This window comes from Haemaphysalis longicornis, unplaced genomic scaffold (assembly GCF_048455015.1).
Source record: "Haemaphysalis longicornis isolate Haplotype H1 unplaced genomic scaffold, Haemaphysalis longicornis Haplotype H1 scaffold_7, whole genome shotgun sequence".
Classification (NCBI taxonomy): Eukaryota; Metazoa; Arthropoda; class Arachnida; order Ixodida; family Ixodidae; genus Haemaphysalis; species Haemaphysalis longicornis.
Window position 1 is genome coordinate 31,906,802 of NW_027526422.1, and position 13,674 is coordinate 31,920,475.

Below are 13,674 nucleotides of genomic sequence, written 5' to 3' on the forward strand. Positions count from 1 at the left end.
CGTGATGTGTCAGAATTCCTCCTGCAAAGGTTTATTTTGCGCCACGGCGCGCCCAAGGAGCTCTTGAGCGACAGAGGACGCGTCTTTTTATCCGACGTTGTACAAGCCCTGCTGACCCAGTGCCAAGTCGTTCATAGAAAAACTACAGCGTATCACCCACAAACCAATGGGTTAACCGAAAGATTTAACCGCACGCTTGGCGACATGCTTTCGATGTATGTCTCTTCGGACCATTCAAACTGGGACTTGGTTCTGCCATTTGTCACGTTTGCGTATAATACGGCGACGCAGACTATGACGGGCTTCTCGCCATTCTTTCTACTCTATGGGCGTGAGCCTTCCGGCTCCCTGGACACCATCCTGCCCTACCGTCCCGATGTCTCCGAGTGCAGGCCCGTTTCCGAGATAGCTAGGCATGCCGAAGAGTGCCGTCAACTGGCTCGATCCTTCACCGCTGCGGAACAAGGGCGCCAAAAATCTCGTGACGTTTCAGCCACCGCACCTACCTATGCAACCGGATCCCTCGTGTGGCTGTGGATTCCGTCCAAGACACCCGGTTTTTCACCAAAACTCCAAGCTAAATACCATGGACCCTACCGAGTTATCGAGAAAACGTCCCCCGTGAATTACGTCGTTGAGCCAATCACTGCCACGACCGATCTTCGTCGCCGTGGGCGCGAAACAGTTCACGTACAGCGCATGAAGCCGTACTATGACCCCGTCGTTGTCGCATCGCCTTCAGCCGCCAGGATGGCATCTCTCTTTGCCGGGGGGTGATTGTAATGAAGATACTACGAGCAGCAAGGGCACTTCCTTAAATGGGTATGTGCGTAGTATCGGGACAATTCCCCCAAAGCGGGTATGTGCTCGTATATGGGACAATCAGCCACAAGCGGGTATGTGCCTGGATCTGGGACTGCCAGCCCCACCGAGAGTGCTGTGCGCGAGACTGCTTCTGAGACCCGCCGAGAGCTCGCTCTGACCCGTTTGGACTTCACGGCAGTAAGACCTCCCTATAACGCCCTGTCAATAAACCCCACTATAATATTCATCTAGACGGTCATTGTTGTATGATATTTTTTCCGATTTTTATACCCCTGTCAAACGTGCCTATTTACGTGCACTTCCGCCGAGTGCACTCGGGCTTCCCAAGTGACACATAGGCTGCGCGCTGCTAAACGACGAAATAAAGTGCCCTTGGCCGTGATGTCAGTGACGATAGCCGGCGTAAATATTACACTAAATTACTTGAAATTCCCCCTCTTTATCACGTGAGGAATAATGTAAACATTTCGTTGTGTTTGCATTGTTAAAAATCGCATCGGCGCCTCGCACAAGACCACAAAAAACATGTGAGGGGGCGGGAGCCCATTGGCAGATCGGCAGCGGCATCGCGATTAAGCGGAGGGAGCCCACCGGAGATCGGAGCAGCATCGGACATCAAGGGGAGATGGCGGCAGGGAGATAGTGGTGTGGACAGGTGCTGGAGTGCAAGTCGACGGGACTGGGTTGTTGGAAGTGCGGTGCTGCGGGAACTGTGATGCGCAAACTGGGTGGACTGTGAAGTGCTAGATCTAAATCGCGGACTGAACAATAAACCATTTCACAACAAACATAGTCGGGACGGCGAGCGAACACCGGTACTGATATCTTCACTGTTATTCACTGCGCAGTATGACACCAGCATTATTCTTTGGAGGAAATTATCTGAAAGCGTACGTTGAATACAACAGAAATAGGCTGAAGCAGGAATACAATCACAGGGCCACAAGAAACCACCTACGAGAATGCCGCAGAGAACGGCTGCCATGGAGCAAAACATTCACCAGGCGGCGCTGGCACGTTGTTAGAGAGAGGTTATTTTCTTATTTTTCGTCGCTGCTTCAATTTTTGTAAACGTAAATAAGCTATATATCTATAATTAACTTTTAACGTTACCTATTATCATCTAAACGCTCACGGTTTTATGTTAATTTTTCCGATTTTCGGACTTCTGTTCACGAGATTACTCACTCAGCGAGCTGGCCCTGGTAAAGTGTGTTTGGGGACCACACTCAGCTTAAAGTGCGTTCCTTGTAAAGTGTCATTCGCGTTTGCCGTTTAGCTGCTGCCAAATGACATTTTAGCCGAGTGCACTCTGTGTAAGTGCACTTAAATAGGCACGTTTGACAGGGGTATTAGACCACCGCTGATGAGACAACTCACTTGGCGAGCCTGTTTGGGTAAAGTGTGTTTTGGGAACGCACTCACCCTAAAGTGTGTTCCTTGGAAAGTGTCACTCGCGTTTGCTGTTTAGCTGCTCCTGAATGACATTTTAGCCGAGTGCATTCCTTGGAAGTCCGCGCACGTTTGACAGGGGTATTATTTGCAGTCAGTGGCACTACAATGCACGCCTGTAGATCCCTTGGACGCAGTGTAGCATTTACCTTCCACAGGTTTCGTTACATGAAATTTCCTGCCCAAAAAGGGTCTGTTAACTACCTGCAGATGGTCTGAGGCTAGTAACTCAGTCTATGTGTAAATTTGTTCTAATGGTTCTAACTCTTCAACATATCCCTCTGAATTTTTTTTCTCTCCCAGGCTAGACATCTTGCTGCAGACCCCGGTGATAGTGCTTCCCTGCAGTGTGTCCAGCCGCGATGTGGTAGTCGCCCACCTGGGGCGCATCTCGCTCCAGAACACCAACTCGTCGGTGCTCCAGTCGGACCAGTTTGCCTTCAACTCGTGTGACCCGCACAAGTCGGGGCTCTTCTTCGTCCAGTTCAGGGACGTCAACCTCTACTCGCTCAACATCGACGAGAACCTCGCAGCGGCCGCATCGGGAAAGCCCCCCGCCGTGGTGCCTCCACTGGACTCGCTTCCGGTCGTGGACTTGTACAGTTGCAGGGCTCACGGACACCCCATCTTGCACGACACCATCATCGAGTTCACCGTTCAGTACAAGCAGCCGAGGGAGGACCTCGAAGGGGCATGGTTCACTGACGGCACGAGCTGGATCGGGGAACAGGGAGACCAGGGGGACCAGGTGGAAGCACCTTCGCAGCACAAGGGTCGGCCTACACTTGAGGTAGGGCATCTTTTAAAGGCTATAGTCTTTCTTGGGCTACTTGAATGCAGAAATTTTGGTCTATCTGTATGTCTGTCTGTATGTCTCTCTCTGACTCGATTCAGCCACCTGCCCAAAGTGAAACTGAATCTGCGCTATAGTCTTATATACTGACAGCCAAATCTGAACGTCTAAGTCTGGTGTCAATGTTCATACTTGCCAACATTGTTGAGCAAGAACAAGACATTATGCAAATATAAGGCAGAAAATCAATTGCTTGTATTCACTGACGAGGCATGCATGCAGGCAACCGTGTGAGTGCACCGTCACTCGTTACGTCGGGCTCCACCGGATGGCAGTACTTGTCCGTGCTAAGCACATGGCTGTGTTGCACGTTACAAACCCTACCTCACCAAACGCAAAGCATTGTCTCGAGTCCAATGTGAGTGCGATTAATAACATCTCTGTTGACCCCAACGTAGAGAATCGGGTTGAAACGTAGTAGACGATGCACGCCGGTGTTTTTTTTTCCTTGGCGTGTGGGCGCAGTGGCCCAAGACGCGCCGTGTCAATGGTGCATCAGCCATGTCTGTGGTCGTTTCCAGTGTTGCCAAGCGAAGAAATTGACGGCTAAACTTTTCAACGAATACCACCTACACATGAGGAATACGTATTTGCAGTGTTCCTTTGTTATAAAATTCATGGATGCTTGGTTTTTGCGATAGCAAATGAAATATTGCATCAACTGCAGAAAACCATCGCCTGCTGCTGCCAGCGCTGCTATAGCTCCTGGCAGAAGTTAGAAATCAAACAGCAACAGCAATGAAAGGGTCCACTAGATGGGTTTTGTGCTCCGCTTAGAACGCTTGTGGAGTGGGGCAACATGGTTCTATAAACGTAGTAGGGGGCCTCGATTCACGTGCGTCTCCGCCATATGGCAGCGCTGACATCAAGGCACCCAATTTGGCGCAGTGTAATGCGGTAAATTTAAATTGATTTGAGCAAACCGCTAGTGTGTTCATCTTGGGAGAGCGAGACGGGAGAGGAACAGCACGAGAGGTGAGCGGGATACAGAAGGGAGGCGTTGACGTGGCAGGGTCACCAGTCGACTATTGTCTTCCATCAGCATTTGCAACGAAAGAAGCAGATACGCGGCCATTTTTTTTTAGTCAAAGAAGCTGAAGCATGCTGGCCTCCATGCAAACATTTTGTCCGCCCATTATCGTAATTGTTGTACTCGTTGTTTTTTTTTTTTTTTTTTTTTTGCGAGAGTTTGCCTTACGGCATAACAGTCATATATACAACATTACATTGGTTTCACGCAGAAACGTCAACAGAGACCGGTACTGAGGCCCCCATATCCACCGCTCTAGATCAGGGGGTCTCCCAGGATGGAGCCCTGTGCCCCGGAGGTGTTGCAGGCGAGAGGTTTGAAGGGCAGGGCAGGTCCATAGAAGGTGGCTCGTGTCGGCTTCAGACGCAGGGACCGTACAAAAGGGACAGGTGTCCGCAAACGGTGCGTGATAGCGGGCAGGCCAAGCGTGGGTCACTGCTGGGGATAATGCCACCCCAACTCGAAGCCTCCGCAGCAGGACCTCCTCCCAGCGAGCGAGCCCACTGGGGAGGTCGGTTCCACGCGGTGGAAGTAAAGCACGCGTGGCGCGGCGGTGACGTAGTCCTCATTATATTGGTGAAAGGCATACTTCATCATCAGAAGCAATGAAAGGTCTTTCGCTCCTTTGCTTTAAGCTATGCCTTGAAAATGCAGCGAGTTCCACTGACATCATACATCTTGAGTCCTTTTAATTGGAGTGTTTTAGGCCAACAGACTTGCAGTGGAGGTTGAGACATGGACTTTGTATGCCTCATTGTTAGCTTGTACAGAAATGTTCTGCTCAACAAGCTCAACTCTATTCCATCTTCAGGTCTCGGGAACTGTGATAAACGTCCTGAAGTTTGCCGTGACGAAGCATCAGTATGAGCTGCTGCTGCAGTCGACTAAGAACATCACCTACCGCAAGGAAAGCACTGCCGAGGAAGAGGACCTTGCGGAACCGTTGCATTTCACTTCATCATGGGTATGGACTGTTTTGTTGCATAGTGTACATCACCATTGTAAAGTGGTAAACTGCAATACCTGGTAACTACACACTTTAAGTTGAAATACTTGAGAACTACGATGTTTTTATGGCAGTGGGTGATTTGTAGCTTATGTATGTAAAGGTGGTTATTAGTTTAGCTGACTAGGACATTTTTCTGCATTCTTTTGTGCACAAATAGTACACGATCTTGTTTGCTTCATCTTAGCATTAGGCTATAATTGCTTGGCCTGCCTATAGGAATGTGCTTTTCAGCTTGCTTATTACAGTCTGTTTATTCTTTATAGTTTATAATGGACTACTTTGCATGTTTCATATCACTACTGCTATAGCTATAGGTTACAAAAGAGTATAAAACGCTCATCACAGTGCGTTTATGTTCAACTACTTGTCCTCATCAAGCTGGATGTATGCTTTACTAATGCTCATTATATAGCAGTAGTGGGAACAAAAGTTCAGTGCATTAAGGTTGTTGTGTTGGAGGTAAATGCATACTACTACCCAAACCTAACTTAATAAAAAACTTACAGTTTCAGGTCTGTGGCAGTTCAAAAACCTGCTTTCCTGTTTGGAACTTATTACCATTATTATGCTGTTATATCTTATACGATCATTTCATTGACGAAAACCATGCTCTCAGTCTCAGCAGCTGGCTTCCCCTGTCTTCATGCAGGACGACTTTGCAGTGAAAGATCTACTGGGTGAACCGAACAGGCCTCAGCAAAGCTTGGCCAGTATGGCTGACGATGCCTCGGGGCAGACGGCCTTCAACTGCCACATCAACTTTGTGCTGCCCGAGTTCATCATCAACATCTGCTCGGAGCTCTGCAACGACAAGCAGGACTTGGTTGCCCTGTCTTTCCAGGAGTTTGTCGTCAACTACGAGAGGAACAGCCCTTACGAGACCACCATTCAGGTGGGAGCTCACCTCTGTTGGGCGGGTGCAACCTGGTGGCCCATGCGGTTGGTTCTGCGTCTCACACCCTTTTGTTCTTTTTTTTAATTGCGAGAGATTGCCCTACGCTTAACATGAAGTTTTTAAGGTACAACATTGCACCAGTTTCGCGCAAAAATTCAAGAAGAGACCGGTACTGGGGTTCCCCATATCCAACGCTTCATATCTGGGGGTCTCCCAGGATGGAGCCCTATGCCTCCAAGGTGTTCGATTCGGGCGTTTCCGAGACCTGAGCAACTCCACAACAGGTGTTTAACATCAGCTTCTGGCGCAGGAGTCACACAGAAGGGGCAGGTGTCTGCAGGCGGGGCCTTTCGTTATCGGCTTTGAAGCATGGCTATCAAGTTATCACGAGTAAAGAATTTCTTATAGTTGCTTCGGCGCGTTAAATCCCACAGATTTGAATTATGATAACAATGTGTGTGTGTTTTGAAAGAAAAAAAATTCAAGCTCGAGGTGGAGCTTCAGTTTTTGTGGCAGCATTTTCTTTCCCTGTGCTTGAATCTTTAACACTGCTCCCAGAAATTGCATTAGTGTCACAATGTCAGTGTAATAGAATTGTAAGCTAGGCCACATTTACTTTGCTTTGCCTTGCCTTGTCAGTGGGCTTGTGAAGCAATATCATGCGGCTGTTCGTTTTCTGTCTTCGTGTGTTGAGATAGGATACAGGGGCTTGCATATGTGCACTACCTTTGGATCGGTCAGAGTGCCCAGTCACCTGCAACAGTCCTCGCCTTTGCAGCTGGCCCTGAAAGGTGTCGTGATGGAGGACCTCATGGAAAGCCCCGAGTCCAGCCACCGGTACCTGATCCGGTCGACCAACCCCGAGAGCCAGGCGGGAGACCCCAGGGACGAGCGACCACCCAAGTCTGATTTCATCTCTTTCTCCTGCCCGGACATGAAGTACCACGCGCCCACCATGGTTGCCCACCCATCCCTGCCCGACAGGCTCTGCACCCAGAACGTCTTCCAGGCGCACCTGAAGAAGAGCAAGCCTGCAGGTGGGGCTATGACGGCATCTTGTGGCACACGGGACCAAGCCCCGCCACTGGGCCTGACTATACATCGCCTCTGCGTCAGGCCGTTTCTATACCTGAGGGGATAATGAAAATACACTCTGCTTATTTAAAGGAGGAGAGCAGAAGGCGCAAGGACGCTTGGTTTTACTTGGAACATTATGCAGCCATATCTGTGTGATGGTATCAAACAGTGAAACGAGCCTGAAATTGAATTGGTGCGATTGGCGCAGTTCCTTTCTTGAGTAATCATCGAGCAGTACCTGAAGTCAGAGCTGGCTTAGCTGAGCATGAGCCCCTGCATCATTAACAGCCAAACTGTGATGAAGCCTATTCTCAGAAGGCAAGCTACGACAAACTTTTCCAGCCTGCAAGCGGTGTCCCTTCATATTGTGTTGCAGTGAAGTGCTGGTGTGGACAGGCAGTGCGTGGGAATTTCGGGTGCCTGTTTTTTTTTTCTTGCTGTACGTTCCCATGGTTTAATTAAGCTGCATGCCTGAAGCCATAGGCAAGAGCCCATTGCCCCAGTCAAGCCCCCTGAACTGAGGTTCGGCCACCTGTTGAACATACTTGAGTTGCTCTAGCCCTCCTCCCCTGAAGTGTGCTTCCTTTCCCTGCAGAGCACCCCAAGAAGAGGGGGGGCCAGTGCAGCAGCACGTGCGGCTCCCCCTCCACGCCGCCCCCGTCACCCTCGGGCTCGGTGTCCCCCCTGCTGGTGGCCCAGGAGGACCCGCTGATGCACATCAACGTGCTGCTCATCGACAGCCACTGCCCAGACTTCGCCTCCAAGCACAACCGGGTGAGTGCAGCTGGGGAACAGAAGGAACAGAGGGGGAAGAGGGCAGTGAGCATTCGGTCCCTCATTGACTGTTCATGAGGTTTGATGCACCGACACTTCACAGGCGATGAGTTGCACCGTAGTGGAGGGCTGGAGATCTGGGGGACCACCTGGGGATCTTACACGTGTGCCGAAATCTCAAACACACGGGTGTTTTTGCTTTTCGCCTCCATCAGACAAGCGGCCGCGGCAGCCAAAAATCGAACCCGCGGCCTTGGGCGTTCGGTCCTTCATAAGGGACGACAGTAGCTGACAGATTTTTTGGACCTGGAGGGGAACGAGAAATAGTCCGAATAAAAGAGCAGTCCGACAAATTCGTGAGTCTTTACTCCTATGGGACAACTGGCGGTTCGTCGGGAAAGTCCGAAATATCCAGCAGGTCCGAATTTTCGGAGTCTGAAAAAACGGTCGGCTACTGTAGTAGATGAAGCAGCTTATGGTCTCAAAACTTACCCGCTGATGCTAGAAGTTGCATGTTAGCCGAGGTTTATGAGAATTTTTGAGGCTTGCCACATTGCTGGTAAAAGAGTGGATGGGCGGTCAGTGCTGGGAGCACCTCTGTGCTGCCTGTCTGCCTCTCGAAAATTTTGTTTTAATTTGCATCAATTTTTATGTTAGAAAAAAAAATTTCCAAAGGGAAAAAAATTAGAAGCACTTGTTCAATTTCCATGAAAGAAGCTAGGTTAATTTATGATATTATAGCATTAGCATATGTCAATGCTATTACAGTAAAACCTCGTTACCAGAGACACTCAAGGAACACAGGAAACATGTCTCTTGTAACTAAAGTCCCTTGTATGCGATGTTGTTAACATGGTGAACATAGGAAAACCAGCCGAGCACTTTTCATTCAAATGTCTCTTATAACCAAGCGTCTCTAGTAACAGTGTCTCTTGTAACGACTTTTACTGTATTGCATAAAATATTGGCATCTGTGCGGAAACTTCTTTAAAATTCTGTGATGCAGTCAGACGGTTGCTCACACACTTCTTGTGAAGACTTTTTTCTTTTTTTCTTCATTCTAAAACTCAATACAACTCATTAAGGCAGTTAAAGTTTAGTTATTAATTTATTGAACACTTTTTTGGACACTGAACTTTGGCATTGTGTGGGAAAGACAGAATAGGGGCAGGGAAACATAGGTACGTTTTGAACAGTTTTTGCTTGCAGTACTTGTAGTACTCGGTTTTTAAGAAGAAAGTAATCTCGTGCGTGGAAAGCGATGAAAATCAGGCTGTGTCACATGCGTTCAGTATTCGGGACACTTGCGTGTGGGACGGGTGCAAACAGAAAGAAAATTTTCGCAAGCAAGGCGACACGGAACGGGTTCAGCAGACCAAAGAGGGGGCGATATCCCCAAATAGAAGACCCGCTGGCGGAGTACGTGCAACAGCAGCGAGCGGCTCAGAGACCCATAACGACAGAGCTGCCGGGGCAGTGACGGCGCTGCCCCAGACCGTCGTTATGGTGACTGTCTTGCCAGCAATAACCGCACATTTCATTTCGTGCCACCTTTGGAATAAACCTTGCTTGTTCCAAGTGAGAAAAAGTTGTATTTTTGTATTAAATAATGAAAGTCTAGTGCGCTTACAATTGAAGACATAGCGTTTTGAAGACTTTGCGTTTTGTAACGCGCAAAAAACGGGTGCGCGTTACAATCGAGGGAGAATTAGATTCGAGTAAATACGGCAGGTTTGCATGGGAGGTAAACATGTGGGAAAAAAAAGTTTTTTTGTTTTTCTTCATTACTTGGCGTAAATAAATTTGCTTCTGACGTGCTGGCATGGCTGCTTGACAAGCCCAGTGAGAAAAAAATACATTTGTTTGCTCCCTGGCTGCAGGTAAGCCAGACCGTGACAGTGGAACTGAACAGCCTGGAGACGGTGATCAATGCTCAGACCTGGGTGATGGTGCTCGACTTCCTCGGCCTGGCCGCTGACCTTCCGCAAGAGCCCAGACCGGCCTCCAAGCAGGAGGACCTTCTGCTCATGGAGGACACGGACGCCTCTCAAGGCAAGCCTTATCAGTGAAGCGCTTGCGTGCTGCTCGAGGAAAGGCGTCGTATCAGCGCAATTATCGGCATTGAAAATTGAGCAAATGAAATTCTTCATGTGCACTGTTGTAATCGTGGGAACATCTTCACCTTCCTCGCATGTTCAGACCCTCGTGTAATTGGGGAAATTTGTGCTCCGTGTAGAGCGTGGACGGTCTGTCTTCTCACTCAGAGTCCCTTGGAGGTGGGCTGGAGGTGGCCAACACGGAGCTGAAGGTGGACATCCACAACTTTGTGGTGACGCTGAACAAGCCGAGCTGTGAGCTGGCCCGGGCCAGCATCAGCGGCTTCAGCAGCCACCTGTCCCTGCGCGACTCCAACATTGCCTTCCAAGCCAGCCTGGGCAAGATCTGTGTGCTGGACCTCACGGGCCACGGCTGCCTCTACCGGGAGCGCTTCATCACCGCCGGTCCAGAGGCGCTGCACTTCAACATTTTCAAGTATGACCTGTGCGCGCTTGTTTCTTTCTTTTAAAAGGGCCACGCAGACAAAATGCCGGTTTGGTTTGTTAAAAAGTCTGCTGTGTCCTGATAATATTGATAGCAATTTTTTTCCAAACTTCAAACAAATTGTGAAGATATTACGCAAAATATTAGAAGTAGTGGCAACTTTCGAGTCACTTTCCGGCGATTTCGCAGTGATGTCACAGAATCTTGTTTGTGTGATTAGTGGCTGTTGACCTAGGCCTCTGTTGGGGCCTCTGGTTTCATTTGATCATGTAATTTGAATGCTAACATGCAGTTTATGCACTGATGACCATGCTTTTAATGCTGGCCCATATTATGCTACTCCTGCCCCTTTACACCACAATGGCATGAAATTTGGAAGTTTTTCAATTTTCAATATTTTTTGCATGTTTCTGTATTTGCCATTTTTCAATATTGCATCTTTCGTGGCAGAAATGGAACTGAGTGAGTTGCCAAGGGTTAGTTCTTTAAGATTGAATGAAACTGTAGTTTGTCTGCAGGGCCCCTTAAACATGCGATTGGATTTGTACTTCTGGCACAAAACACGAATTTTGAGGAGGCGTGAGTGGTCGTCTGCGCCTCTGAGGCAAAAATGCTGAATGCTGCGTGCAATTCGTTCAATTGGTGTCCTTATCAGAGCGCAATGCCCAGAGGCAGGTCTTGCGTCTAAGTGGGCACCTAAAGTATCACGACCATTTTCCTGAATTGCAGTGAGAGTCACCTCTGCAGTTTCTCTTTCTGGTCGTACACAAGCTTGCATCACACATTTGCTCCTTGCGCCTTTGATGTGTGCAGCAAGGTGCGACAACAGACTCGTGTGATGGTTGATTTATTGCTTTCCCAAGCAGTATCCCTCATGTGTTGTGTGTTGCTTCATTTGTGCATTTTGTTCTTCGCAGGTGTTTTGCTACAAATTGTTCATGCATGTGAATTCTTATATGCACTGTTAGCTCTGTTCTTTCATTCTCACTCTCATGTTTTCTAGGTATGGCTCTCCCGATCCCGACCTGAGGAGAGACTGCGATGTCAAGGTTAAGTGCGAGATGTCGTCAGTCCAGGTCGTTCACACGCAGCGGTTTCTGACCGAGGTCATCGACTTTTTCGCCGACTTCAGTGAACTTCAGATGCTCCTCAAGGCAGCCACTGCAGGAAACAAGGTTTGCGAAGCTGCGAACACACTGCCTCTTAAACTCACTTATGTCAGGTGGGACGGGACTAGTGAATAGCAAAACAGACAGAATTTTCTCTCAACTTGTTGCAAAAGTATGGAAAATTTTTCTACTTAGGCCATATACACAGTAGTGTATGGTTTATGTTTTGCTTCAATGTGTGTATACATTAGTTGTGTTTGTTTTACTTATATGGCTTTCATATGCAGTGAGGTAATTAGGACTCGCGTACTGGCAACATTGCTGTTCTGTAAAAGTTCGAGATTTGGTAACTGTTTGCTACAGCGTACGCACCAGTTGTGGTATAAGTATCGTTGTCTACTGTCACACCCATTTTTGGCACACCAACCCCTGCATTTAATCACAACCTGCAGTTGTTTATAAGACGTTTAAAAGAATGCGCGTACCTGATTACCTTGAAGCAAGTTTGCCCTTTTGACACAGGAAGTGAAATTTGATGGCAACTATTACCCATTTAGCAGCGCTCAACAGCATGAAAGACATAAGTAGTGTAAATGATAGCTAGATGGATCAAGTGAGGGTAAACCTGTGAACGGCTATGTGTTATATCTACTCGTAGAAACAGCGCCTTGTCTTGGCTTGCCTTGCAGATGAACCTGTCGGCTTGCAGAGCACCCAGAGTGCAGTTGGAGGTGACAGCAGCCTCACCCGTGATAGTGGTGCCCCAGTCATACCGGAGCCTCGACGTACTCGTGGCCAACCTGGGAAACCTCAACATCAGTACCACGTTCCGCTTCACAGGAGAAGGAAAGAGCGAGCCCTCTTCCAGGCGCACATCACTCGAGACGTGAGAGGCCACGTGCTTTGGAACTTATATATAGTAGTATGCACACTTTGAGTCAGCGCCTGATAATTGACAAGAAAAACGCAGCCAAGAGTAGCTTGTCAGGAAGCCACGGTCATGATCTGTCGCAGTATCAGGAAAGTTGCAACAAGTAGTTGGAATCAGCTGTTGTGCTAATTTTTGCACTTTTGCAGCGTGGCAGGCTTGAAAAGATGTGGTTGCAGGGTGTGCAGTAATAGGAGTTAAAATTTTTGCAGAGTTTGTCGGCTTTGCTAAGTGTAGGCTGAGAGAAGTACCACTGTATTTGTCAATGCGCTCCCTTTCCAGGTCGCTGCTGGAACCGGCAAGAAAGGGCTGCACCGTGATCAGTGCTGAAGAAGTCATGAATGTACTGGTTAACTTGGATGGTACTGTATTTCATGATTGCTCCTGAGTAACTTGTTCTCGAAGTAAAGGCTTAATGACTTGCTAACAGAGCAAGAGCTTGTGAAAGAATCTACTAAGGAGCTGCTCACTGCTCCCAGGTTCTTATAGTGGCTTAACTCTTTCGTTACCATGCCTATTCAAATCGATCACCGGTGATTGATGAGTTATATTGCCTATTTCGACATGTTGTAGTCATTTCTCGTGCACCTAATGCGGTCAGTGGTTAGTCTAGGCAGTGCCCTTTTAGAATCCGTTTAAATTTTCCCGCTCCAGCGACATGGAGATTTTTGACGGTGTTTTTTGCGAGCTGAGGTGCGTGTGTTTTTGAGGAAGGGGGCGTGGCTGCTGCCCTTGAGAAAAAAGCATGCAGATCATCGCTAGGCTGCATTACCATAATATTTTTTTTTTGTCAAAAGGCTCCCGGCAAGTCAAATACCAAATAATGCGGTCAGCTGTGCAGTCCGACAGCGTTGAGAGGTGATAATTACTTGAAAATGGCCCCAGCTATTCACTAATGATCTTTGGTTCGGAGAAAGGGCAGCTTTATTCTCCCAAAGCTTATTTCTGATGGTCCCCCGCATATCTAGCAAGTGTGCCTGCCATTTTCAACCAGTTTCCAGAAGTTTCGGTTTCATTTTTGCATTGCGAAATTCATATTTGGCGCTACTACGCAGTTACCCAACTACAAGCTCATTTGCCATGGCGCCTCCGTTGCCCGCTACTGCTCCTCAAACAAGCATGCCGCTCGCGCTTCCACTTTATCTACGCCTTGCTTCTGCGATAAGAGCTTCCGCTGAAAG

General features: G+C 48.3%; 1 protein-coding gene across 2 annotated transcripts in view; it reads left to right on the forward strand.

Moving 5' to 3' along the window:
• Vps13d (vacuolar protein sorting 13D) overlaps nt 1–13,674 on the forward strand; it is a 129,355-nt gene that overhangs the window by 45,344 nt on the left and 70,337 nt on the right. For both annotated transcript variants that reach the window (XM_077676610.1, XM_077676611.1), the window contains exons 31-40: nt 2,581–3,067; nt 4,972–5,124; nt 5,819–6,061; nt 6,843–7,101; nt 7,737–7,915; nt 9,796–9,967; nt 10,180–10,447; nt 11,460–11,631; nt 12,255–12,451; nt 12,776–12,855. In XM_077676610.1, the coding sequence (XP_077532736.1) occupies nt 2,581–3,067; nt 4,972–5,124; nt 5,819–6,061; nt 6,843–7,101; nt 7,737–7,915; nt 9,796–9,967; nt 10,180–10,447; nt 11,460–11,631; nt 12,255–12,451; nt 12,776–12,855 (2,210 nt within the window). The remainder of the gene's footprint in view (nt 1–2,580; nt 3,068–4,971; nt 5,125–5,818; nt 6,062–6,842; nt 7,102–7,736; nt 7,916–9,795; nt 9,968–10,179; nt 10,448–11,459; nt 11,632–12,254; nt 12,452–12,775; nt 12,856–13,674) is intronic.